Raw genomic sequence first — 27,376 nt, 5'->3', positions numbered from 1 at the left:
ATAATGTTTTCTTGGTAAACAGTCATGTCTATTCAGTACAGGTTAAGAATCCATAATTCAAAATGCTCCAAAATTCTCTTGAGTACCTCAAGTAAGAAATTCCAAGCCTGACTTTAGATGATAAGTCACAGTCAAATCACAGGCGCACTAAAATTAATGCATAAAATTACCTTTGGGTTATGTGTATAAGATGTAGATATATGAAACATGAATTTCTTATTTATACTTGGGTCCTATCCCCAACATACTTCCCATTGTTTATATGCAAGTATTCCATTTTTTTTTTAAAATCTGAAATCTGACATATTTCTGGTCCCAAGCATTTTGGATAAAAGATACTCAACCTATATTACTGTTTATGGTTTCTTTCACATTAACAATACCAAAGTTCAGTGGTTGGGACAAAGACGCTTTAGAACAATATTTAAAAGTAGTATGCAAATCTTTAAAGAGTTCATTTTGAAATCATGCTAAGGATCTTTTACTGTCAGAGTATATCAAAATTATATTTTTACTTAACTCCCTAAGACAGGCTTCCTTTCTGAAGAAATGTATGCTATGGAATCATACTGTTTCTCTGATCAAGTATCAGAACTCAGACTGGTGAAATAAATTACAAGATATACATACATAAAACTATGTAATCCAATTATGCTATAGAAGATAATTTAATGACATAGGATATGTTCAGAATTTCCTTATTTTAAAAGGAGAGGTTATATAACAGTACATACAGTAATATCTAGAAATCATTTTTAAGTATATGAGTAGTTTCTACAAATTTATATGTACATCCAGAAAAAAAAATAGGCTATAAATACCAAAATACTTATAAGTATTTTTATTTTAATATAGTATTTTTATTTTTTTTATATGCCTTTCTGTGTTTGCCAACACTTATGAAATGAAAATGTACTACTTTCCCAATGACAGGCATTTTTATCTTAAAAGAATCAGCAGAAGCATAGGAAAGTATTCGAAAAAGTTAAGATAAAATGGTCTAGCTTGAGATTCTGCTTTTATAACTCTTTTACTATAACTAGAAAAACATCTCTGGACCTGAAACCACAAATTTATATATATACAATATGATTAATTTAGCTATATACATGAATAAGTCTTGATAACCAGCAAGATGACCAAAGTTTTAGAAATTAAATAGGGGAAATTACAAAAACTTCATTGTACCTCAAGGAAAGGATGTGATGAACTACATATATGTGTGTGTGTATAAACTAATTTTAAAATCCCAAATTTCTTAGAAAATGAAGGATCAGTAGGATATGGTAATGATGACAAAAGGGAAAAAAAAAAACAGTTAAAACATTTTAAATTGTAGTAACATTTCCTAATCAGGTAAGCAATGTTACCTGCCAAGATTTAAAACCTCACAGAAGAACAATTATCTTTATTTAGAAATTTTATCTGGTTGAAAATCAATTTTCACTAACCCAAAAACTTATTTGGCTTATTCTCTGTTTCAGTGACAGTATGCAGATTTTCTAGTCAGAGTGAATGTTTCATAAAACTAGAAAGAAAGTCATTTTAAACAATTAGAGCTTTATCATTCAAATACATTTAGTGCTGTAAAAAATATATTTAGTCCTGTAAAACACCACTATTTATAAATAATTAAACTAATTCTTAATTCATCCAATATAAAAATATATCCAACTCCATCTTTAGAAAATTATTTCAAATATTTCATTTCTATCTTGAATTTTACTTTCAAATATATCAAAAATATTTCAAAATTAGTCTTTCCTTGAGTTTTTATATTCATAAAATACAATATCAAATACAATGCATTCTCAAGTTACGTGAAATACAAAACATCAAAGTCATGAAAACAACAAAAATATTCTTCACTTATTTAAAATAACTTGCCATTAAACTGAAAGATATATGATCTTTTTTCATCTATAAATGTAAATGATCACAATCAAACAAAGGCCAACATATCCCTCTCAATCTCTCTCTCATATTCATATATGTATATAATTATAACCCAAAGATATCATGTAATAAATAAATACACACCTTCCTTTAGCATATGCCAAGGTAGACACACAAAAACAAGAAAAAAATTTTGAAATCAGAGTATAAAGGGACTCTGCTCTTTCAAACAATGCAGCACTGAAAGCCAGGTCAGCATCCTTGGGCATTACTAGGAAACTTTAGCACATCTGATATTTCCATCATCTTCAAATTCTTCTGAACAATCAGAAAATTTTCCCCTACCTCACCTGTTCACAGACTTCCTTTAGCTTTCCTCCCTCTACTGTGTAATAATGCTGTTGCAGATATTTAGGCTTTAAATGTTCAGATTCAACCCCCTCTATATATTAATTCAGTTCATTTTCTCACAGACACTGACTCAGCCGTGGGTTGTGCAGCACTGACGTTTCTAACCAAACAGCATCGTGTGAGCTATGATCATCCCATTTTTCCATCTCTGAACAGTGATTGGATATTGTAATTGATAGACAGGTGAAGGAAACGCAGGAGATGAGGGCTTAGAGATATGTAGATGTGTTGCCAATGCCATCTGTAAAGCTAATTCTAGCTCTGACAGCTTGCCAGGTTTTAAAAAACTAGGATGCAGATAACTTTCCTTTTTCCTTTTAATATCTGTGTGTACATTCTGGTCAATAATGCTTTTCTTCAAAATCAAAGGGAAAATATTATTTGTGCCTTAAGAATTCACTCAAGAACTATTCTTTTAAGCAACCGAACTTTTCCCTTTTAGACTGCTGCTGAACTGTGAAGTAATTTAAAAGGAAAACTGGAAAGCTCTGAAGAAAGGAGCATGCGTACTTCTGGGGAATGAAACCTTGCGGCAAAGTCTGATATTGAATGTATGATGCATTTATCTTTAGCAACCTGAGCAGACTGCAGATCAGAGTTTTATATAGTCATTCTGCCCAATTCAAATATTCAAAGCCTTCAACATATATTCTTGCTGCACACATTATACAAAAGAGGTGCTCATTTTCTTTTTTAGAATAGCAAAAGTTCCTCTATTCAGGTGCACACAACTGTAATCCCATTTACTTTGAAGGTTGAGGCAGGAAGATCACAAGTTGCAAGCCAGTCTGGGCAACTTAGCAACACTTTGCCTCAAAATAAAATAAAAAGGACTCTTAGTGGTAGAGACTTACCTAACATACCCAAGACCCTGGGTTCAATCCCCAGGATCCCAACCCATACCCCGTCCCCCATCACACACAGATTCCTCTAACTCATAAATTAAAGAAAAAGTGTCATAATTCAGGCAAAATACACCTCAACCAAAATGACTTTTAACATCTTTAGCAAGTTACCAAACTCCTCTATGTAGGTATTAACTATACAACTACTCACACAAAAATAAAATTCACTAATTCTTAATTAATATATTTCTATACCACGTGAAGAGAGATCACAGGCATCTGAAGTCCATCTATGTCCAAAACAGTTTTCTCTATCTTATCTTTTATATCAGTGTTAGACATATTAAATCTATATTCAAGCTGGATGTGGTGGTGCACACCTCCTAGCAGCTCAGGAGGTTAAGGCAGGAGGATAAGTTCAAAGACAACCTCAGCAACTTAGCAAGGCCCTCAGTAACTTAGCAAGATCCTGTCTCAAAATAAAAAGGGATAAGGATGTAGCTCAGTGGTTAAGCATCCCTGGGTTCAATCCCTGAAACACACACACACACACACACACACACACACACACACACACACACAAATCTATATTCAAAAGAAGAAAGTTCAGAAAATAATGTACCTTAAAATTGTATTAGATAGAAATCATAAGCCAATACCTACCAAACTCTCAAATATCAACAGAACACATACGATTGCAATTACTATTATTACTTTTGCAAACAGAAATTTTATTTTCATCACAGCCAGCAAAGAAAGAAGGGGAAAATCCAAACTAAGACAATGAAAAAAATAAGACTATTCAAAAATAAAAATAAAATAAAACACACATTTAAACAAGATGACTTTTAGATTATCTACAAATATTGAGACAATAAAGAAAATCTTGCTTATTTGTTTGTCTCATAAATTTAAATCCCCAATTGTTTGAGGTAGCAATAAGCCCAGATTAAAAACTAAAGTCTCCCTGAGAAATGACCACACAACATAGCTCCAGTTAATGATTAAGTAGATACCTGCTGGAAAATCTCTGAGAAATTTTATTTCCTGATATTTAATTTCCCTTTCCAACTGCCCCTTTTCCCTTTTTTCTTGTCTAGAAAGTAGACATGATGGCTAGAGCTAGAATATCCACCTTGTGACTGTGAAAGAAAAGCCAAGCAAATGAGAGACTTTTAAACCTGATATCCTAAGACAATTAAACATACTCAGCCATACCTACCTCTAGACTTCCTATGTACAAAAAAATAAATAAATAAATCCCCAACTTAGGTCCATGTTAAGTCTGGTTTTCCTTTAGAAACATGCCCAAATAAAATCCATAATATTAAAAAAGTAGGTAGAGGCACAAATAAAACAAAATCAGCCATAAGTTGATACTTTCAAGCTGGGTAATGGGTAACAGGGGTTCATTATACCTGGTATATTAAAATCAATTATTTAAAATTCAAAAAATAAAAAGAAACTTGTTAATAAATTCCAGCTCTGCCATTTATAAGTTCAATGGTCTTGGGCAGGGATATTAGCCTGACTGTTTTTATCTGCTAAATGGAGACAAAAATACTATCCAGAGCTCTACCTTCAGATCTGATCAAGATAATCTCCTGAAGGTCCCTGACAGAAATTTCCTTCACCTACCTTAATACTCTAATCATCTATGGATTATTTCAAGTCTCATTTTCAAATACTCAAGTTGATATTGATTCTTTCTCTGAACTTTATTTACAACTCAGTACCACTGTTTAATTAGTTTGAGCCCTCTAATTGTCCCATATGTGAATATTAAAGCATTCCCAAGCAGTTCCCTAATATACTTTTAAAATTCTCCTAAACAAAGGGCAGGTTCTTAATAAAATTTGCTAATTTTTATTTTTTAAAACCTCTGAGCCAATTAGTTTACTATCAACTCCCAGCAGGTATGAGGTGCACACCTGTAATCCCAGCAACACTGAGGTTGAGGAAGAAGGATCAAAAGTTTGAGGCCAGCCTCAGAAACTTTAGCAAGATCCTGTCTCCAAAAAAATTAAGATGTAGATCAATGGTGTGTGCCCCTGGGGTTCTTCCATTCCCAGAAAGAGGAGAGAAGAGAAGTGAGAAGAGAGAAAAGAGGAGGGGAGGGGAGGGGAAGAGAAGAGAAGGGAGGAGAGGGGTGGAGAGGGGATAAGAGAAAAGAAAAGAAAAAAGAAAAAGAAGAAAAAAGAAAAGGAAGAAAGAAGAAGGAAGGGAGGGAGGAAGGGTGGGAGGGAAGGAACAAAGAAAGAAAAAGAAAATAAATATTCTGGGGGATTGGGGATGTAACTCAGTGGTAAGAGTGTTTGTATTAGATGCAAGAGGCCCTGGGTTTGATCCCCAGCACCATAAAAATAAATTAGTAAATAAATAAACTCCCGAAGTAAAATTTTTTTTAAAGTCAAACTATACTTCAAATATCCTGTTCCTAAATGCAGAGGGACAAGAGGTCTCTAAAAATAAGCTGTTCTTTTTTGGGCAGATTTTCCACAAATTGGGTTTAAAATAAATTCAAAGGACTTCATGGTTCTTCCATCAAATAGTTTTTAAAATCAATTTAATGATATTTTAATTTCCCTTTAATGTTTTTCAAAAAACCCTAAATAGTATTTCAGCCCACCTTAAAAATGGACCAAAAAATTACTCATGAAAGGCTGGGGGTGTAGCTCAATGGTATAGAACTTGCCTAGCATGTACAAGGCCCTGGGTTCAATCCCTAGCACTGTGGGGGGAAAAAAAAACAAAAAGAAAAGAAAATTACTAATGTTACAGCTCTCAAGAAGAGCTGTATTTGTTACTGAAATGAAACAACGAATGAAAAAAACCACTGAAAGTTTTAAAACATTTTTCGCACTGTATGCATATAGCTTTTATAAAGCAAACAATGGTTTTCTTCCACCCTCATCACCTCTTCAGTGTATATATTGCAGTACAGTATACATAAGCAGAAAAATGTCATGAATTAGGAAGGATAACATAGTTCACCTGTAAAATACACACCCACACAGAGTAAATAAAAATAATACCCCACACAGTGTAATAAAACCAATACCTCTTTAATCCCAAAGACAAAGTAAATGTCCATGAAACAGAAAAAGAACTAAAGCCCCACTTGGAGGACACACACATACACACTAACTAAACAAACAAAACTAAAAATATTCACATCATTTGGTATGTAATTATAAGTTAATAAAGTCAATTTTACATTAACATTTTAAAACCATATCACATTAAAAGTCTGCAATATTGAACAACTTGTCAGCAGACTTAAAAGATATTAATCACTCATATTTCTTAGCTGTAATATACAATTTTAAAGTACCTGAACTATTTTTTTTTTAAATTACAAAATAGATTTCAATATCATGGCATGTTTTTTTCAAGAAAGCTAGTATTTGTTACCAGTGATCAGGAGAATTTTATATTCTAGTTAGTTAAATATTAAATAATATCCTCTAAGTAATATTCATACAGCAAAATCCTCTATGGAAACATGCTTACATACCTGTAATATGTGAAGTTTATAAACTGTCAATTAATATCTTAAAATACCAGATACGAAGTGTTCTAAATGAGGTATTCCTCGTTTAGTCGTACAGCACAAAATGATAGTTTAAAAAATAACATACAGATAAACAGAAACTTTTGAAATGAATTTCGTTTCATGCATCAAACTTTAAATGAACCAGTATGGTCACTCCAAAACGACCAATTTTCCCATTATGATCAATATGGCAGCACATAAGTAAATTAACACATAAGTCACACAGTTAAAAATGTATTGAGGAAAACACCGATATAAACCTATAAATTATCCTGTGTAATCTGAACACATAATATATTTAGAATACAAAATAAACTCCTGTTAGATTTTCAAATACAAAGAACTAACTGGTCTAGCCAGAGATTTCAATTAAACAATTATAATATTTAACCAAGGGGCCAATTAAGATTTTAACATAATTTAGAGACAGAAATAAATCTTAAAACAAATGCAAATATAAAAAATTAAAAAGAAAGAAATGTTTCTCTGTAAGTTAATTAAGGAGAAATACAAACATGCAAAATATTTTGTAAGCCAGCCCCTGTACTCTGACAGGACTTGCTACAACTAAATGCAGTAGTAGTCTTTGTAATCAGTTTTAGCTTTGGTATGTGAAATACATATTTTCTACCTACCTTGAATGTTTATAAAGTTTACGAGGTCTACTATGCAATTTCCGATCCCAATTCTCTGGATCACTGGAGTTACTGTCATAGGGATGAGGCCGTCCTGCCATCCCACTTCAAGTTTCCTCACACTATTGCTCTGAAAGCACACATGTAGCACCCATAACCTACATAAAAGAGTAGTGTTGACCTTTAAATCTATTTCACTCAAAATAAAATAGCCATAGAATTTCATATACTCGATACTGCTGTGACATATTTTAAAAAGTGATGAATGGATCATAAAATACTAAACACACAAAGTGCCAAAAATCAGATTACCACAAACCCCAGAAGTCTTTTTAGATACTTTTCATATGGTTTATCTATTAAGTTTGCTGTTCCTATGTAACAGTTTGATAGTGTACCATTCATATTTAGTAAATATATTAACCTCCTACCTAGATACCTGTTTCCAAATATGAATATAATACCAAAAGGCAAAAACAATTCCACAGAATGATTCCTTTATATAAATTTCACTTGGAACACATTTCTTAGTTACTAAAAGACAAGATGCTTAACAAAGCAACTAGTTAAACCAAACAACAATGTTATTATTTCTTTAACCAAGTTAAAGAAGCTGAGTAGAAATTTAATTTCTTCTCAAAAAATAAACATATGTAAACATCCTGATGTTCCCTTATAGTACAATTACAACAAAAAAGTTGTTTATCAATGATTCGCACACTTAACATCTTTTCATATGTGAGGTTTGTGATTATTAAATCTATCAGTCATATGAAATTATAAGAAAACTCAATAGCATTATAGAATACCTGGACTACGCATTTTTAAAGTATATTCACACTTAATTTAATTTTCACAATCACCTTGCAAGGTAGGCATTATAATCTCCATATATAAAACAGCAAACAAGCCTCAGAGTATGGGTAACTTTGTCAAAGCTCACAATATTATTAGTCAATAATAGTATTTTAAAAAGCAATAAAAATTTAGTATACAGAATAGTCTTGATCTTGAAAAGTGCTCAGGCTGAAGTATTTGCTTTAAAGTAGATCAGATTTGACTTGTAGAGACTGTGAACACCAAAAGAAACCAAATGATAAAGTGATCTAACTTTGTTCAAATTTATCTGACCAAATAAGGAATTTGAACAAAGTTATATAAACTGTACTAGAACCCAGGTTTCTGATGCCTGGTTCTGTATACTTACTTTAAACTTTTGTTAAGTTGAATTTGATGGAGGAAAGTAAGGGGAATCAAAAATAAAAGTCAAAGAGAAATGCCCAAACTGGGAAAAGACCTTCCTAAGTTTTATATGGTATTCCAGAACAATTTCACAGAAAATGCCAAAAATAACTCTTTAAAATTTTGAATTTTATTTCAAAAACAGTAAAATAAATAGCTGTTATTTTAGAGAAACTATTTTGATATAATTTTTCCCCATGGATATTTTGGATCTTTTTTCCAAAAAGTTGAAAATCTTATAATAAATGAATGCTTCAATAATATATAAATATTTCAATGAATGAAATAAAAATAATGAGGAAGTGGAAAAGGAAGAACTGCGCAATAGTTGGTTCAAATTCCTAAGCAAATGCTACATGGTTTATTTTTTGAATGCTCCTGGAAAAAGAAATCTATTTCCTGAAGAATCACTGAATCACCAAAACTCAGTTATTAGATGAATATAAAAACCATGAGATTATTCTGAACATAAAGATACGTCAATCTCATCTGAGTTTTTAACTATAAAAATGTATTTACTCTAAAGAAAACTTTTAAAATTTCAACTTTATATTATGGATAGTTATCCATACTGAAAAGATAAGGCAGAATAAAAGAAAAAGAGGAGAAAGAACAGATCAGAGAAATAAAGGAAAAAAGTGGTCATCAACAGAAACACAAGAGGTATGAGAATAGTAGGAAAAAATCAATAAGGAGGGATAAGTGAGATGTAGAGATTTAGCATGTTCTATAGAATGAGATTTAGAACATTTTCTCCTGACTTTACAGGTCTTCCAGCTAAGTTATTTCAGGGATTAACATTTCATTCTTTACAACAGCAGTTTTTTCCTCTGCAGCCCCACCAGCACACAAGACCATTTTATCTCTTCCTACACTTAACTATCAGCGGCATCTCTAAATAGGATGGCCACAAATAACGTCCACTGAGAACAATCCCAAGTCATGAGAGGAAGTGGCAAACAAACAAACAGGCAAGGAATAAGGTAGATTCAGATGCAGAATCTCTACCATTATAATAGTAGGTAGCATACATTGAACACCAGGGAAATGCCAATGTTTTTCTAATTTTATCCTATTGAAAATACTGAGCATATATTTACTGAAAGTAGTGAGCAAACAAGAAATCTTTTTTAAAAGTTCAGATAAAGGTTATCAAAAAGTCAATTGAAAGATTATATTCACGTTTCATTTGTCAAAAAAATTCAAGTATTACCAGGTGAAAGATTTCTCTCCACCCCTCACATCCAATAATTATGGGATTATAAGCAGACTAAAAACAAGGGAAATTCAAATTGAGATATCAGAAAAAAAATGTATCTACACATATTAGTGTATTTTTAAATTATATCACTAAGCTAAAGATAAAACTAAATGGTTAAAAGGTAAAATAACATACAATATATACTATTTTGTGCCATACTCTGTGACATTCATTCACTCATTCAAGCACTTACTGAGCATCTACCTGCAAGACGCTGTCAGACATTATTTCTCAAAAAAAAAAAAACCCTCATCCTAGGAAGAGAAAAATGACATCTCTCATGGTTCTATGGGCCATCTGCTCCTGAGTCTCTTGTCTACCTGCAGCACCTCTACTCAAGTCCTTTCACTGTTAACCCACCATTTCTGCCCATTGAGTCTTGGTATTCTTTAGGATTTTATCTTCCTCTCTGGTTGCTTGGGTCCAAGGAGACAGAAGACAATAAAACCCTTGAAAGCATCAGAATTTTCACATTGTAAACAATCTCTTTTCCATCGTCACCAACCAAACTCTTCAACAGGCTCTGCAAATCAACAAAGCCAGTCTGGTTGTTTTGGCCTCCCACATCAGCTAGAGTCATCTCTATTCACCAAGGTAAAAACTTGTCATTCTGGACTTCTTATTTACCCACATCAAGTCTACTTAAAAGAAAAAATGTTTGACTCTCCTCTCCCTTTTCATTCAGTCTGCTGCTGACTTCATTTAAACCTCTGCCATCTATCAATAAACCTCTTGGCTGACTTCCTTACCACCATTCAGTTGCACATTTGATCCATTGTAATCCAGATTTTCTTTCTAAAATTTCTTAATGACTCTCCATTTCCTATATCTAAACTCCTTAGCATAAAAACTTCCTTCAAAATCTAGCACTTGAATTCCTAATGTCTATCATGTATTCTGCAAACTAAAATACACTCTTTGGATTTTATAATCACACACACACAAAAAAAATTGCTGGACTACTGGAAACAACATCTCTAGAAAGTATGTCACTGTTCATTTTATTTTTAGAAACAACAGAAACAATCTAAATTCCAAATCAGGTAGAAATCTCTATACAGAGGCTGGAAAAACTGGGCTTGTTAGGGACATGTGTTCCTTCAGATTACCAAGTTAATTGAGAAAAAGGGAATTCAACTACTTTCCCCACTCTTGGATATTACAATCTAAGAAAGGAGAGGGAGGGAATTATAACAATTTTCAAAACAACAGTAACATAAAATAAGTGCTCCTTGTGACACTATTTCCAGATATTATAAATGACAATGATCTACAGAAGGATTTTTTTTTTTAAGTAACAATGTGAGATAGTAATTTAGGGACACAGAGAGCACTGAATCTCAAAAGGGAACCGCCCTTGAATCACTGGAATACAAAACAACTTGCAAGCAACCCAGCCCTCTTCCTTGCCAGTAGCTTGCCAACTGGCTGATGAAAAAGAACAAAACAGCAAGATAACTACAAAGCATCTGGAGGAACTAAGTAGCAGGATTAAAACACACAAGGGCAATATGCAGTGCAAAAAAAAAAAAAAAAAAAAAAAAAAAAAAATGGCACAAAATTGGGTAACCCCACCCTGACTCCAGTTCTAGTCCAGCCCCCTATCTACTCTAAAAATATTACAACCCCAAACTAAAGCAGCACAATACACCTTCCCAATGATCATCCACCCTCCCATTCTCAAATGTATACTGTCCCTTTATAATAAATCTCTCACTCTGCTACTCATTCCTGATGCATCCTCGGCTTCCTTATGCAATATGTCAAAAGTCAGGAAGGTTCAAGTACACAAGATCTCTTCTGCCTCTGAAGAGACCTCTTTGGACTCCCTTTGTTGACATAAGGAAACAATTCATTCTGTTCATACTAGGTATCAATGAGCTAAGAAGTTTATATACTTCTACTTAAAGCTTAAAACAACCCTATATCATTCTCCTGTTTCATACATGAACAAATAAAAGAGTTAAGATTTATATCCCATTTTAACAAAAAGTCCACATTCTTCCCAATGTACCAAGCCAAATAAAAGAAACTAGTATTTCTGCTCCTCATCACCAACAGATGTCTCTTTTAAACCTAAGCCATCATGTGGCATTGTCCATGCCATTGAGGTTTTGGTCTAGAATCATTACACAAGAGCATTTCTATTAACATGAAATTATTTATAACTCTCAAACTAGAAAATAATTCAAGTGTGGTAGTTACTGGAAAGAAAGACCTGGTGAGCAACAAGGAACAAAGAGTTTGGAGCCAAAAATTGTCATCAGTTAGAGAGGAAACCAAAAATCCATAGGTGTGGGTAATAGAGGCTAAGGAGGATGGTAAACCAGGACAGTTGAGTGGGATAAATGTCCTAAGTTAACCTTCCCTATACAGAAAGAACCAAAAGGTGGGGAGAAAGCCCCATAGAGTAAATGAATTACTTAAGACTGGCAGACAATAGAATAAACTCCTGAATGTTCACACAGTTAATTCTAACTATAGCGCAAGCCCTCTTAGGGGTCTAGATGAAAGAATTCTGAAAGACCAGAAACTTGAGGATCATTTGATGAGCTTCTATCCTTAGGAATACAAGAGGGATGTGATACTATCCATAAAGCCAGAAAATAGATATAACCACCATGAAAGCCTTGAAACATTTCTAGAACATGTTTATAATTTCCTCATGATGGTTAACCCACTTTAAATTTTCCCATGAAGTGTGACATAAATCCATAAATAGACAAGAAACTGAACAGTCAGTTTCAGAAACATTAAGAACTGGAGGAATTTGAGGGACTGAATACTACATAAATAATCATGAAGGACAACTTCTAAAAGAAATGGTAATCAAAGGGATATAAAGAAACCTCTTGCAAATGAAATCAGGTGAACCAATCATGCAAGCTTCACTGAAAAAAAAAAAAAAACTATTTAAACTGAAAACAAACTATTTTTTTTTTTTAAGTTATTCAGAGACACTGGACACAACGTGAAAGAATTTACTCCTGAAAAACTACAACTGGAAGGGACAGAATCACAAGTTCAGTTCCAAGGTTTTTTGCTAGGTGTGTTCCCTATCCCTCAAAATATGGTGAAGGAAACAAGTAAGCCACACAGATCAAAGTGGTAGAAAAAACTTCAGAGATAGAAGTGTAGATATAAATTTAAGACAGACATACTGGGAATGCAAGAACCACAGGAAGGTAAAACACAAATTCTGAGCAAAAACTGCTTAAATTCCTGGGGGACAAATAAATTATACATGTAAGCCAGAGAGATCCCAGGAAGCCTGCAAAAAAGCAAGAGAGAGACCAGAAGAATATATCCTTGAACATTGCATGGCATGAAATCTGAATTTGATACTGTTTTTAACTGAGCGTATTCCCCAACACATAAAATTTAAGTGAAGTCCTTATTGGTTGGGGAACCTGAAAACAGAGACCACCACAAACAGACAAGCTAGAAATAAGGAGGGAATTACCAGAAATAAAGAACCAACAGTGAGGGTAAATTCCAAAATCACAGTAAAATCTCTGCCTAGATTCTTAGCTGACCACCAAATTACATAGGTGTTAGAGGGACTTTCCTTTACCCTGTCCACAAGGAGACTATGCTAGTAAGTAGCTGGAAGAAGAAAGAAATGAACCCAGACAGAACTGCTGTAACTACAAGAGAAACAAGTTTGCAATTTGAGTTGGGCAAAGATGGTTGGTTATTTCACACAGAAATAAGCAGTCGAATCAGCACTCACTAGAAAGAAATCCTTATAAAAACAGTACAATGCCCAGGTTTCAACCAAAAATTATGAGACATACAAAGAAATAAGTAAAAGGTAATCAATAAAAACTGATTCCAATTGGGTCCCAATGTTGGATTTAGCAGACTTCAAAACATTCATTATAAATATATTTAAACACTCATTATATTTATGTTCAAACAAATATTGAACAATTAAAGTTCTAAAAGAAAAAAAAAAACAATTTTGATGAATAATGGGAAGGATTCTCAATAGAAAACTGAAAACTCAAAAAAACAAAGAATTCAGCTTGAGCAATAAACAATAAAATGAAACATTATATGGTCATAACAGCAGATGAAGAAAAATGAAAACTGCTGCAGACAGGTGGGATAACATCTAATAATTTAACATGTAAGTATTTGGAGTCATTGTTGAGACACAACATATATCAATGAATCTTAAAAGAACTGGGTAAGTGAAAGAATCCAGATTTAATATAAATAGAAATATCATATAAAATGACTAGTTACCTCTGAGAAACACTAAAATAAAAGGGGAATTTACTTTTCATTGTTATTCCTCTTCAACTATTTGAATTTTTTACATGTTTCTATAATGTTGGGGGGATCTGTAAGAAAATGTATGGAGTTACTCTATTAAAGAAATTTCCTTCATGTTAAATTTTACTGCTTAAATATAGTTTTGGGTTTTTGTTTTTTATTGCTTACATATAATCTAATATGTATGCACTGGCAAAATGTTTCTACCATGTGTTCCCCTTATACTATAAGATCCTTGAGGACAATAACAAAATCTAATTCAAGTCTGTGTTCCCACAGCTTAATATAACTTGTGTATAAATTCTTACAAAATGTTTTAACTAAGATGAAAGAAAATGGGGGACATTTCACTTAATATAATCCAATGATGCAGAGGATATATAAAGTATACAGATTTATAAGCAGTTTTCAGCTTCCAGTTGCTTCTCTTGAAAGAATATTATCTAAGCTGGGTGTGGTGGCACACACCTGTAATCCCAGCAGCTCTAGAGGCTGAGGTAGGAGGATTGCAAGTTCAATTTAGCAAGGACTAAGCAACTCAGTGAGACCTTGTCGAAATAAAAAATAAAAAGGCCTGTGATAAAAAGGGCTTCTTAAGCACCCTGGGTTCAATCCTGGTACCAAAAAAAAAAAAAAAAAAAAAAGAATAGTATCATATAACTATACCCAAATTTTAGTCATGGCATAAAGCACCAATCAGGTGAATCTTACTCTTAAACAATCACAAATTATAATTCAATTTCTAAAGCCAATACCTGCCCTCAGGAAATATATATTAAGAAAGCAGAAGAAAAGGAGGGAAAGTGTAACATCCTTGGAAACATTTTTTTAAGATTACCAAATGACCCCTAAATTTTCTCAAACTATTCCTCAAAAATGCTTGGTTGCTTCACACAGAAACCCTTTTCATTGTCAAGGCTTATCCTTTTCCAATCTGTTGCAGGGAAAATAATACATTTATGTAATTTCTATTCAAACTTTGTTCACTTCTTAAGGTATTATACTTAAAATTTTTTTTTCTCATCTCAAACAGCCCAATAAGTGAAAGATTGGTGGTGTAGCCCAGTGGTAGAGCACTTGTCTAGCATGGGTGAGACCCTGAGTTCCTGCCACAGTGCTGAGAGAAAAAAAAAAGTTTTGAAAATCTTTTTAAATCTTAAGCATTTATGAAGTACCTACATTACATGATTAGCACTTTAAATAACTAGTTATTGTTTAGCAAGCTAAGTTCTTAAAACTCATTAAAAGGTATAAAATTTTTAGTAGTCTAAAAGATATATCATTTTTTTTCTCTTTATTACTCTTTCCTTTTCTACTATAACCAAATAGTTTTGCCCTCAAAATCAGAAATGCCTTAACTAAAGCAAATCACCTTGACATATTATTTAGCACAGGCAAAGCTCATGTAAGCTGCTGACATGTCTAATTAAAGGAGATTGTATTCAACTCCTAAGAAGGCAACACTCTTTTTAAACAGCCAAACTCAGACATTTTTAAATGTTAAATTTCCTAAAATTTTCTTTTTTCTACATGACAATTTTTTGTAATTTATGGACTTTTTTTAATATATAACCTTTCCTATGCTGCTTCATTTTGACCAGCTTATTATTTCCTTTACCTTACATTTCTTTCAGATCTTTGCTTAACTGTTCATCTGCCATCAACTCAATAGACTAGAAAAAGCTCTAAATACTCAATTTCCAGACTGTACACTGTCCCACAGAACTCTACATGATAATGGAAATGTCCTATATCTGCATTATCCAAAAAGTAGCTCCTAGCCACATGTAGTTTAATATTACACACAGGAAATGTCTGTATAACTGAAGAACTGAATTTTCAATTTTCCTTTTTAAATAATTTAAATAGCCACAAGAAGGCTGGTACCTAACATATTTACCAGCACAATTAGAAGCAGAATATCAGAACTTTCTCCACAAAAGAAGTTATTTTCCTTCAAATGTTTCATTTTAAGAAATCTAAAATTTGCCCTGAGACAAAATACTTATTCACAATGAAACATTCTAGATAGCTTTGTGACTTAGTATTCCAGGCAGTATTCCATTTTAATAAAATAAAAACTACTTCCGTATATTGAAATATCCTTGAATTAAGGTTTATTACAATAACTTGCTTTAACACCACACTGGCAATAAAAAAACAAAGACTGTGATCCACATCTCTACAGCCAAACTCAACGATTCTTCTATCACACTATATTGTCTCTCAAAATTAATACACAACCCATTAGAATGTCACAACCAGAAAATGGAAAGAGTGGTAACATTTCAAATCACCAAGAGACACAAAGATAATAGATTCTAAAATCTCAACTGGTTAACTACTTGAGCAGAAGATCCTTTCCTTCCTCACATCATGTCTCCCCCAAATTCCAGACTGCTAAAAGGTTCAAAGTATAGCATAAAACCTTAAGAAGTCAAGAAGAAAGTATATAAGTGAATATCCATATACTTAACTGATTCTCAGAATAGAAAAAGAACTGCTAAGCCTCAAATTAAAAAAATAAAAATACCTTTAAGCCAAAGACTGAAATGGGAATGTGCAATCATTTTATGCATCATTTTCAACAAAGATGAGGGCAAACATCAGGGATTAGAATTAGAACTGCAGAATGTCTTTCAAGAAGTATTAGATTATATCACACAAAAATATAAAAGTAAAAGGTGACAAACTATAAAAATGTAAAAACATAAAGGATTGAAATCTTAAATACATGAGAAATGTTTATAAATCTATACTTAAAAATCTGAATACTATAAAGGAAAAATGGACAAAGTTCTGTGAACTTGCAATTTACAAAAAAGAATACTGATGATCAAAAAGGGAAAAAAAGGCGGGCATGGTGGTCCACGCCTGTAAACCCAGAGGCTTAGGAGGCTGAGAAAGGAGGATTCCGAGTTCAAAGCGAGCCTCAGCAATGGCGAGGCGCTAAGCAATTCAGTGAGACCCTGTCTCTAAATAAAATACAAAGTAGGCCTGGGGATGTGGCTCAGTGGTCAAGTGCCCCTGAGTTCAATCCCCAGTACCAAGGGGGGGAAAAAAAAAAAAGGAGAAAAGAAGAAATATTTCACCTAATTCATAACATAAGAAAACCAAGTTAAATCAGATGTTTTAACCAATCAAAGGTTTGTTTTAATGATAACTAGCAATGGCTAAAGTATTGGGGAAACCAGTACTCAAGTTCATGGGAGTACAAATTGATAAATTTTGAAAGTATATACCTTGACACCAGAACACTTACTTTTAGATTTTTATCCTAAGAAATATATTTATCAAAAAATTTATGGAAGAGAGGGCAGGGGAAACTAATTTCCAAAAGCAGGGAACTGATTACAATACAGTATGTTCTCACAGAATTGAAGAATATGACATGGAAAACAGTTACCAGTAAATGCTTAAGTAAAGACCGTAGGTTATACAATAAATAAACTGACATGTATACAAAATGTCGACTTTTAAATCTAGTCATGGGTTTATTTGAATTTCCTTTTAATTTCTTAAAATACTTATTTTAAGTGATTAAATACAGAAAAATCCTAATTTTGAGTGCTTATAATGTAAGTATGTGTATGTATTGTGATTGAAAGCAACTGTCATTGAGTCATGGGATTATGGTACCATTTTCTTCTTTGCCCTTTGCTGAATGTCCCAAATTCATGTAATACACCTTACATTGGCAATCAAAAAGAAACTGCTCCAAAGAAATGTAATTTCATAAGATATTTTACAAAGTATTCAACATAAAAAAAATTCAAAGTTAAAAAATGTTTAAGGCTACTGTTAAATAATATTATAATATTATTCACTAGGAAGCAAACAAGAGCAGAGATGCCATAGCATTTTTCTTCTAAAATATGGATGACAGTTGTTCTCTTAATGTGAGCTCAACTAACACAAAAAGCTGCATATATTTTCAAATAATTCATATGTACTAGCTTTTGGCATCACCTGCTGCCAGTATTCTGCTGGCCCCCACACACCATTTTACAACCCAGATTGTCAGTCTGCAAACATCCTAGCCAGCTACTGGTTCCACCATCAGTCTGTGAACATTCTCGGCAGTCACTGGTCTGTTCTTATTAGCCTGCGAAATTAAGAATAGCTCCACCACCATTTTCTCTCTCTCTCTCCCTGTCTCCTCTCCCCGTCTCTTCCTCTCCCTCTCTCTCATTCTTGCATTCTCTCTCTCTCTCTCTCTCTCTCTCTCTCCCCACTTAATAAAATCTCTTGCATGAGTTCCCGAGTCCAGAGTGGTTTCTGGGTGTTTTCACTATCAGACCAGTATTATGTATATACTATATACACACAAAAAATGTAAATGAAAAAAGGGAGAAGTAAAAAATAAAATAAGTTCTATTTTTTAATTCACACAGTATAATTAACAAGTTTTCATAACATCCCTAGAGAGAAGTGCATGCAACCCACTAGAGAAAGCAATGGAATAAAAAGCAATAAAAAGACTTGCAGATCTCTATTTTAGTCTCAATCTTCCTAATACCAGGTTACCTACTACCTTTTATCAAAATCACTTAAAGGGGTTTGTCCTGTATTTCAGTTTTCTCTTTCAAAAATTTAGAGTATTAATGATTTTAAAGTACTTTTAGTATTAATATTCCCACTAGTCTCTAATAACTAAATATTCTCCTTTATTGGAAAAACTCAGGCAATTTGGAAAATTAAACAATAAGAAAACAAGAATGTCTCAGTTAACCATGTATAGGAAATTTCACAGTTTTTTAAAGAAAACTGTACATGGGGTTCAGGGTATAGTTCGAGTGGTAGAGCAATTGCCTTGCATGTAGAAGGCCCTGAATTTGATCCCTGCCACTGCAAAACAACAACAAAAACCCCTCTAAATGAATAAATGACAAGCTGAAAGGAGCAGACTGCGTTGCTTGCTTTCTAGATGTGAGAAAAATAAAATTCAGAGTGTATAAAACGAACTGCCCCAAATGAAATAATTACTTTAAAATAACTCAGCACTTTATATATCCATTCAAACTTATAAAAATCATAAAAAAGTTTGTTGCACAATTTTGTAGCTGAGATTCTTTCTCAGGTATTTGAGTTTTAAAATTTATTTTTAAGCTGACATTTAAAGTAACCTATAAACAGAAAACTCACAATAATTTTCTACTTGTTTACTATAAATGATAATAATCAAAGATCTTAGGGGAAATAATCCAAATTAAAAACAATAAAATGTTTTTACTTTTCAGAAGTAAATAATAGTATCCTAATAGATGATTTTTAAAAATGCCATATCATCTCTCTCTTCAATCTATTTTCTTTTCCCTGCGTTCATTTTTCCACCTGGCATTCAAATTAGATAGAATACTAAATTATCAGTCAGTGAACACCAACAAACAAAATAAGAAAAGAGCTTCCTATTGTTCAAAGCTTAATAGAATAAAAAGAATAAACGGAATAAAAAGAAAAGTCTTTTAATTTCCAGTGGAAGAATAGACTGGCAATGCTGCACAGTCATTTGAACTTGTCCTCTCCAAATGAGACAGGCAGATATAAATGTAAACTGAGAAATGTGTTTCAAGATCACTGAGGGTAGAAAAGGTGGAGAAAAGGAGGCAATGAGGCCAGGATATTATTTTCTGGGCATAAGCACAAAGTAAAATGCTAACAACTTATATTCATACATCATTTTACTATTTACATAGAATTTTATATGCTTTATTTCATTTCATCCTTAAATTCCTGGCAATTATGTTCTAAACACATGTTGCATGTGAGGAAACAAAAGGGTCAGAGAGGCTAAGTAACTTTCAGGTCACAGAGCTAACAATTGTCTTTAAACTCATACCTAACTGATCCCAAATAAGATATTCCAAGCAGAAAAGTATGAATACAACTTAAAATTACCTTAGAAAAGTATTATTCATAGTTTCTAATCAAGTGGTACTTCAATCAGTGAGTGATTACCATAATAGACTCATCCCTGCTAAAACACTAAATGTTAATTTCAGTTTGTGACCAAAAATTCTAATAGATTACTTATTTCAACTACAAAAATTAAAATAAGCACTCGACTATTTGTATTCTATGTTCCACATTCACAGATTCAACCAAGAATCACATACAGACTTTTCTTGGGTCATTATTCCCATAACAATACACTACAGCAACTATTTGCATAGTATATACATTTTATTACTTATTATAAATAATCTAGAGGCTGGGCATGGTGACACACCACACCAGTAATCCCAGCTGCTCAGGAGGCTAAAATAAGAGGATCGTGAGTTCAAAGCCAGCCTCAGCAATGGCAAGGCACTAACCAACTCAGTGAGACCCTGTTTCTAAATAAATACAAAATAGGGCTGGGGATGTGGCTCAGTGGTTGAGTGACCCTGCGTTCAACCCTTTGTGCCAAAAGAAAAAAAAAAAAGTAATTTAGAGATGATTTAAAGTATATGGGAGGATTTACTGTAGGTAGGTTATATGCAAATACTACTCCATTTTATATAAGGGACTTGACCATCTGAGGATTTTATATCCATGGGGGGCAGGGTCCAAAGCACCAATTCTCAGATAACCAGGGATGGTTGTGCCATATAATGAGTACCTTACATTTTTAACTGAATAATATAATTAAACTACTAGTCAGGTGAAGAAAGACTACTTTTATTAGCAAAGATACCTTACAACCCAGAAATCTATGACCTAAGGTTGCATATTTAATTTAAAATCTCTCCTCTTTTTTGTTCTATTTCAAATACAGGCTAAACATCCTTTATTATCCTAAAATACCTGGAAACAGATATGTTTCAGACCTGAGTTTTTCTGATTTTTCAAATATTTGTACTGACTCTACCTGTTAAGCATCTGTAATCCAAATCTCTGAAGTCTAAAATGCTTTGAAAGTTATACTCAGTTCATTATATTCCCATTCCCTATACTTAATATTTACCAACCTCTTCATCCTCTTCCAGAGAGCATCTCTTTGAATTCTAACTGCTCACCTTCCATCTGTAATTTCTTCTTTACTACCTTCTTAACCAGGAAGGTGTCAGTTTCAAGGATCTCAAAACAAACCAGAGTAGGACATATTAAGGGAAATGATGCCCATAGCCTGAACCCTAGTAAATATTTTATGAAAGATATAAGAAATACTAATACAGATTGAGTATCTCTTACTTGAAATGCTTGGGACCAGAATTGTTGCAGATTTTGGATTTGGGGGAAGGGGGCTAATTTTGGAATATTATATATATATATGCACGTTATATATATATTATGCAATGTCTTGGGAATATCTCCTACTCTTTCACCACCAAGTCTAAACACAAAATTCATTTGTCTCATAAATACCTTATATATGGGTTGAGGGTAATTTTATACAATATTTTTAATAATTTTATGCATGAAACAAAGTTTGTTTACATTGAACAATCAGACTTGTGGCATCGTGTTGGTACTCAAAGAATTCAGATTCTGGAGGTAGAGATTTTGGATTTTTAGATTTTCTTGGATGCTCAATTGCAATTCTTCCTCTATTAATAAACATCTGCAACTACCTACTCTTTATACCCCTTACTTTTAGTTCAGGACCATAGAAACAAAATAAAGGAGTTAGATAAAACTATAAGAAAACCCAATGGCCAAAAAAGTTTCTTATTCCTTCAGCTATAAATTAAAATTTGCTCAGAATTATAGGTATTCCATTTCCTTCTTCCTCACAGAGGCCTGCTCAGATAAACCTACCATACAGTGAGTAGAAAATGTATATCCTAAAACATGGGCGTTTCAAAAACAAACCAGAGGGCACTGAGAGAAGTATACTGAACCCCTTCTCCTAGGTTCTTCAAATCCTCATTTGGGAAGGAATTTCAGAGGCACTTTGGAGTACAGAGGGGAGGGGGGTGGGACTACTTCCAAGAGAGAACTTCCTACTTTGTGACTCACAGTAGAAACATGGGGAAAGGAAAAGGATGCCCCCTTCAACAAGCACACTTTTCACAAATAAAACAAAAAAATCCCTCAGAATTTTTGAAACTCTCAAATACAGATCTCCTACTCTTTCACCACCTATTTGAGAGAGACAGAGATTGAAGCTTGATGTGAACACAGGAATAAAGTGAAGAAAATCAAATCTGCAAACTCCCTAAGCAGTTCTGATTAAAAACCAAATTCCATGTAGTATTTGCATAATTTTTTACAAATTTAGTTGTAAAAAGCAATACTCTCAAACTGCACAGTAGAAAAAAGGGTTCTTAGCCATTTTGTCTTCCTTTTCAAACTGTCCCCTCACCTAGCTTTCTCGCTCACCCTAATCTCCAGTGGGGACCCTCACTTTGCCTTCTAAATACCTAAGGTTCACCTTTTACTTAAACCTGATATTTAAAGCTCCCATTCCCCACTGCTTAACTAGGTATGAATCATATTATGTGATTAAAGTACTTCTCATTAAGGGACAAATAGTTTTCATCACAAGGTTACTAAGCTCTACTATGCATAAGGCACGAAGTTTAATCAAAGTACCTATTTTTACAAGAAAAACTAGTTAACTAAAATCAGCCTTTTAATGGACAATGTAAGGAAGAGGCACAAGAGGGTCTGCTTCACAACACACTTTCCTCATCCCATTTGAAAACTTCCCCCGCCCCATCTGCCAGGGGATCAATATTTCTTCCAGAAAAAGTTAATGTCTAGGAAAGCAACATAGAATAGCACAGCAAATAGTAAACATTCAAATCCTGAAATGGACTACAGAAAGACTCCAGGATTTAAATTTATATGTTAGTTGCAAGTACAAAAAAAAAGCTTCTAAATAAACTAATTTCCTTACAAGATACCTATAAATCAACTTAGAACCCTGAATAATAATAATTATTATTATTATTATTTATTTTTTGCACTGAGGATTGAACTCAGGGGTACTTAATCACTAAGCCATGTCCCCAGCCCTTTTTATTTTGAGACAGGGTCCTACTAAGGCCTTGCTAAATTGCTGAAGCTAGCCTCAAACTTACAATCCTCCTGCCTCAGCCTCCTGAGTCACTGGGATGCACCTCCACACCCAGCTAGAACCCTGAATTATTAAGCCATAAACACCAAGAGGCTTTCCTTCAGTTATTTCCACAGTCAAAATGTTAATACAGTAGTATATCCTTACACTTGGAGAATATATTCCATGTTCCCCAGTAGATATCTGAAACTGCAGATAGTATAAAATGAACCCTATATATAACCACATTTTTTCCTATACATACAGAACTATGATAAAGTTAATTTATAAATTAAGCACAGTAAGAGATTAAGAACAATACTAAACTGGGTGTGGTGGTGCACACCTGTAATTCCAGTGGCTTGGGAGATTGAGGCAGGGGGACTGCAAGTTCAAAGCCAGCCTCAGCAACTTAATAAGGCCCTAAGCAACTCAGCAAGACCCTGTCTCAAAACAAAAAATAAAAAGAGCTGGGATGTGGCTTGGTGGTTAAGCGCCCCTAGGTTTAATCCCCATACCAAAAAAAAAAAAAAGAAAGAGAGAGAGAGAGAATAATAATAAAATAGGAAAACAAAAACAGTATGCTGTAATAAAGGTTATAGAAACATAGTCTTTCTCTCAAAATATATTGTGGATCTTAGCAACCTCAGCACACAACTCTTTCTTAAGAACTTTCACTTTTTTTTTTTAAACTTAAAAAAAGACCTTTATAGCTTCTTGTTGGTATATTTGATTGCCAGCATCAATACTCCGTGCTGTGGGGCCATTATTAAGTCAAATAAGGGTTCTTAAATACAAACACTGTGATACCACAATAGTTTGAAAACCAAGATACTAAGTGACTAATAAATGGGTAGCATATAGAGCATGGGTACACTGGACAAAAGGATGACTCATATCCCATGGCGACACAAGATGTCGTCACACTACTCACAACGATTCCCAATTTAAAATTTGTGAATTGTTAACATCTGGAATTTTCCAATTAATATTCTCAGACTATGGCTGACTACAAGTAACAGACTATAGAAAGCAAAACTGTGGATGAGACTGTGCAGTAGCCTGTAATCCCAGCGACTGAGGAGGCTGAGGCAGGAGGATCACAGGTTCAAGGGCAGCGTCAGCAATTTAAAAAGGCCCTCAGTAATTTAGCAAGACCCTTTCACAAAATAAAAAATAAAATGGGTTCAGGACATAACTAAGTAGTAAAGCACCCCTGGGTTCAGCTCCTAGTGCTCCCCCACAAAAAAAGATGAGACTGCCCTGGGTAGTGGCACATGCCTGTAATCCCAATGACTCGGGAGGTTGAGGCAGGAGAATCCAGGTTTAAAGCCATCCTCAGCAACCTAGCGAGGGCCCTAAGCAACTCAGTGAGACACTGTCTCTAAATAAAATACAAAAAGGGCTGGGGACATGCCTCAGTGGTTAAGTGCCTCTGGATTCAATCCCCAGTACTTCTACCCACAAAAATGAGACCACTGTAGAAAGTACCAGTTCAATTTGTTCCGCCACATTTAAAGTCTATTAAACCTATCTATTAGCTGGGCATGGCGGTGATACCTATAATCCCAGGGACTCAGGAGGCTGAGGCAGGAAGACAGTAAGTTCAATGCCAGCCTGGGCAACTTAATGAAACTCTATCTCAAAATAAATTTTTTTTCTTAAGAACGGGCTGAGTATGTAGCTTGTAGTTGAGTGCCCCTGGGTTTAATCCCCAGTGCCACAAAACAGGAAAAAGGGAAAAGAAGAAGAAAAAAGAAAATCTATTGGTTTCAATTAGACTTGACATTTTCTCTCCCTAAGTCCTGCTAAGGACTGAAATTTCAAAACAAACTACCTACTTTAAACGTCTATTTTTTCTATTTATAAAATACATTAATTCTGACCTATAACACAGCTCCTAAGCTAAAGAGCAGAATAAAACTATTAAAAAGTATGGGTTTGATTGGCCACATGTAGTTATTTCCAATTGTTTTAATTAGCTGTCAATGTTTTTAAAAATCAAGAGACTGCATGTAAAAATCAAAATTTCTCTGAAAAAGAATGAAGACTGGGCCTATATTCACACACAGAACTAATCAAATGGACATGAATACTTGATGTCCCTCCTAGACAAGGCAAAACACTCTAGTGCACTTCACATTTTCATTACCTGCCCAATAACACAAGACATGAGTTTGTAACCCATAACCTCTTTTAAAAGGTACATATTTTCCAGTTTGCTTCCAAACTTCACTAAGTCTCCTAAACGTAAAAAGCCACAAATCAAACCACTACTGTTTGTAATTTCATGGTTAATAATTTAAAATTTGCACGCAGCTTAGAAGAAAGGATGAGATAGAGCAAAATTCAAATTGGTAGAAGAATAAACACTTAGAAGGTAAAAAGTCCATATGAAAGCATTTTGGGGAATGAGGGGGAGAAAAGGTATAAGAACTCAAAAACATGGTAGAGACACTATAAACCTTTCTGACTGAACCACGTTCCTTACCACACTCCATGCTTCAGAACCTCCCTTCTTTCTTCTTAAGCACAATAATAGCTATTAAGTCATAAACTTGAGAAATGTTAGGAAAATTTCTGAAACACATTATCACCTTCAAAAATAACTCCTCACACACTTTTTCACCAGTTTCAATCCACCATCAAATTCTTTCCCAAGTATTTTCTAATTGCTTTTTGCTTTATATTCAAATGATAACAGCAGTCTCGGTGTCAAGGCCCAGACTTCTGTTGGTCCTGGATGCGCTCTCTAACACGAACACTCTGGGCCCTTGTGCTTCCATTCTTTGTCATATCTTTTATTACAATTTCTAGTGTCTTTCATTCAAAATTATCTTTAAACTCAAAAAATTTTATCACATTTGCATAGTGGGGGTGGGGAGAAGAGGTGAGCTGGTGAGGAGTAGAAACAACCCAAACATCCAAATAAAATCAATAAACACTGTGCTGCCTTATTCGGATTGCTAATTTAAATAAAAAGCATAAAAACTCCTAAAGACAAAACATACTTGTAAAATAATTTCATTTGCTAAGGGCACAAAGTGACAAGCGAACGAAACTCTAGCATGTCTGGACTAGTGACTTTTCATCATGGACTCAAAATAAGAGAAAAGAGAAATAGAAAATCTGTTCTGTCCAGGGATGGTCACACTGGCCCAGTCACACTAACAAAATACCAAGCTCACCTCCCTCAACCCTATTCCCAATTATAAGGGGTGTTAGGGCACTTGCATCTGAAGGAAGCAATCAGAAGCTTTTCTATGCAAGTTTCGGGGAAACAAAGCTTCACCGTATACGATACCGTTACAGCATAAAAACATATTATTGGGGTCTCACCCTTCCTCACCTGAAGGGAGACAGCCCACCATCTTATCCCCTAAAAGGCAGAGGAACTACTCACCACCCTATTGTGATGCGCCCTCCTCAGGATGTCGCTGCCTTAGCCCGAGATGACAGGAAAGGGGCGGGGCACAGGGCTACTCTGCCCTGGGAAGGAGGGATGAAGGCTATTCCTTCATCCCTGGGGGAAAGGCCTCCCGAATGCCAACAAACAGCAGCACCCCCGGAAACCCAAGTCCCATCTCTGCCCCTCCGAGCTGGGAGCCGGTGGCCCGAGCCCAGAACGCCACCCACGCTTCCCTCGGCGTGTCCGGCCGCCCGGACCACTGCCACAGCAGCCGGGCTCTCCTGCCCAGATTCGCCCTCCGCCCCTTTCCTCCTTCGCCCCCGCCAAGCCCAGCCTCCCGCGCCGCCCCTACTGCGCTCCGCGGCTGAGCCCCATTCACCCTCGGACCTGTAGTCCCCGTCAAGTGTCCACTGAGGATCAAGGCAAAGGCCGAAGTCAGCGACGCCTCCGCTTCCTCCTCAACCGGATCCCTCCAGAAGTGGCTGTGAAGCGGCCACTTCGGCGGCTGCGCCTACCAGAGACGCCCGGCAGGTTGCAGGCCGGCTCCTCAGCCGCTTCTCGCGAGAGGCCGCAATTCGAAGAGGCGAGGCTAGCGGCGATCTCGCGAGAACGATGACTCTCCGCCCAGGGTGGGCGGGACGCCGAGTGCGGGCCAGTTGAGGGAGCGGCACCTTGGAGCGGGTTGCTTACCCCCGGGGGCTGACAAAGCTGAGTGAAGGACCCCGTGCGACCCCCCACAGACGTCAGCTCGGGTTCAACCGCGAGCTTGAGTGGCAGCGAACAGTTACCCAAAACCTTTGAATCCCACGTTTTCCCCTTGACTGCCTGTCACCGTTAGAGAAAGCGGGCAGCGTCTC

The 27,376-nt window shown here is 34.9% G+C and overlaps 1 protein-coding gene across 7 annotated transcripts in view; it reads right to left on the bottom strand.

Annotated features, from left to right (window-relative positions):
• Btbd10 (BTB domain containing 10) overlaps positions 1-27,081 on the bottom strand; it is a 62,414-nt gene extending 35,333 nt beyond the window's left edge. Inside the window, exons 1-2 of one of the 7 annotated variants that reach the window (XM_047515748.1) lie at positions 26,907-27,081; positions 7,344-7,501 (exon numbers count right to left, since the gene is read on the bottom strand). In XM_047515748.1, coding sequence (XP_047371704.1) covers positions 7,344-7,444 — 101 coding nt within the window. In that variant the 5' untranslated portion in view covers positions 7,445-7,501; positions 26,907-27,081. The other 6 variants (XM_047515749.1, XM_047515750.1, XM_047515751.1 and 3 more) reach the window with 6 other exon arrangements.
• Between the last annotated feature and the right edge of the window lie 295 nt (positions 27,082-27,376).

The sequence above is a fragment of the Sciurus carolinensis genome, chromosome 11, assembly GCF_902686445.1.
Source record: "Sciurus carolinensis chromosome 11, mSciCar1.2, whole genome shotgun sequence".
Taxonomy (NCBI): Eukaryota; Metazoa; Chordata; class Mammalia; order Rodentia; family Sciuridae; genus Sciurus; species Sciurus carolinensis.
Note: the sequence above shows the minus strand (reverse complement) of the source record. Positions and strands in the feature narration are given on the sequence as shown.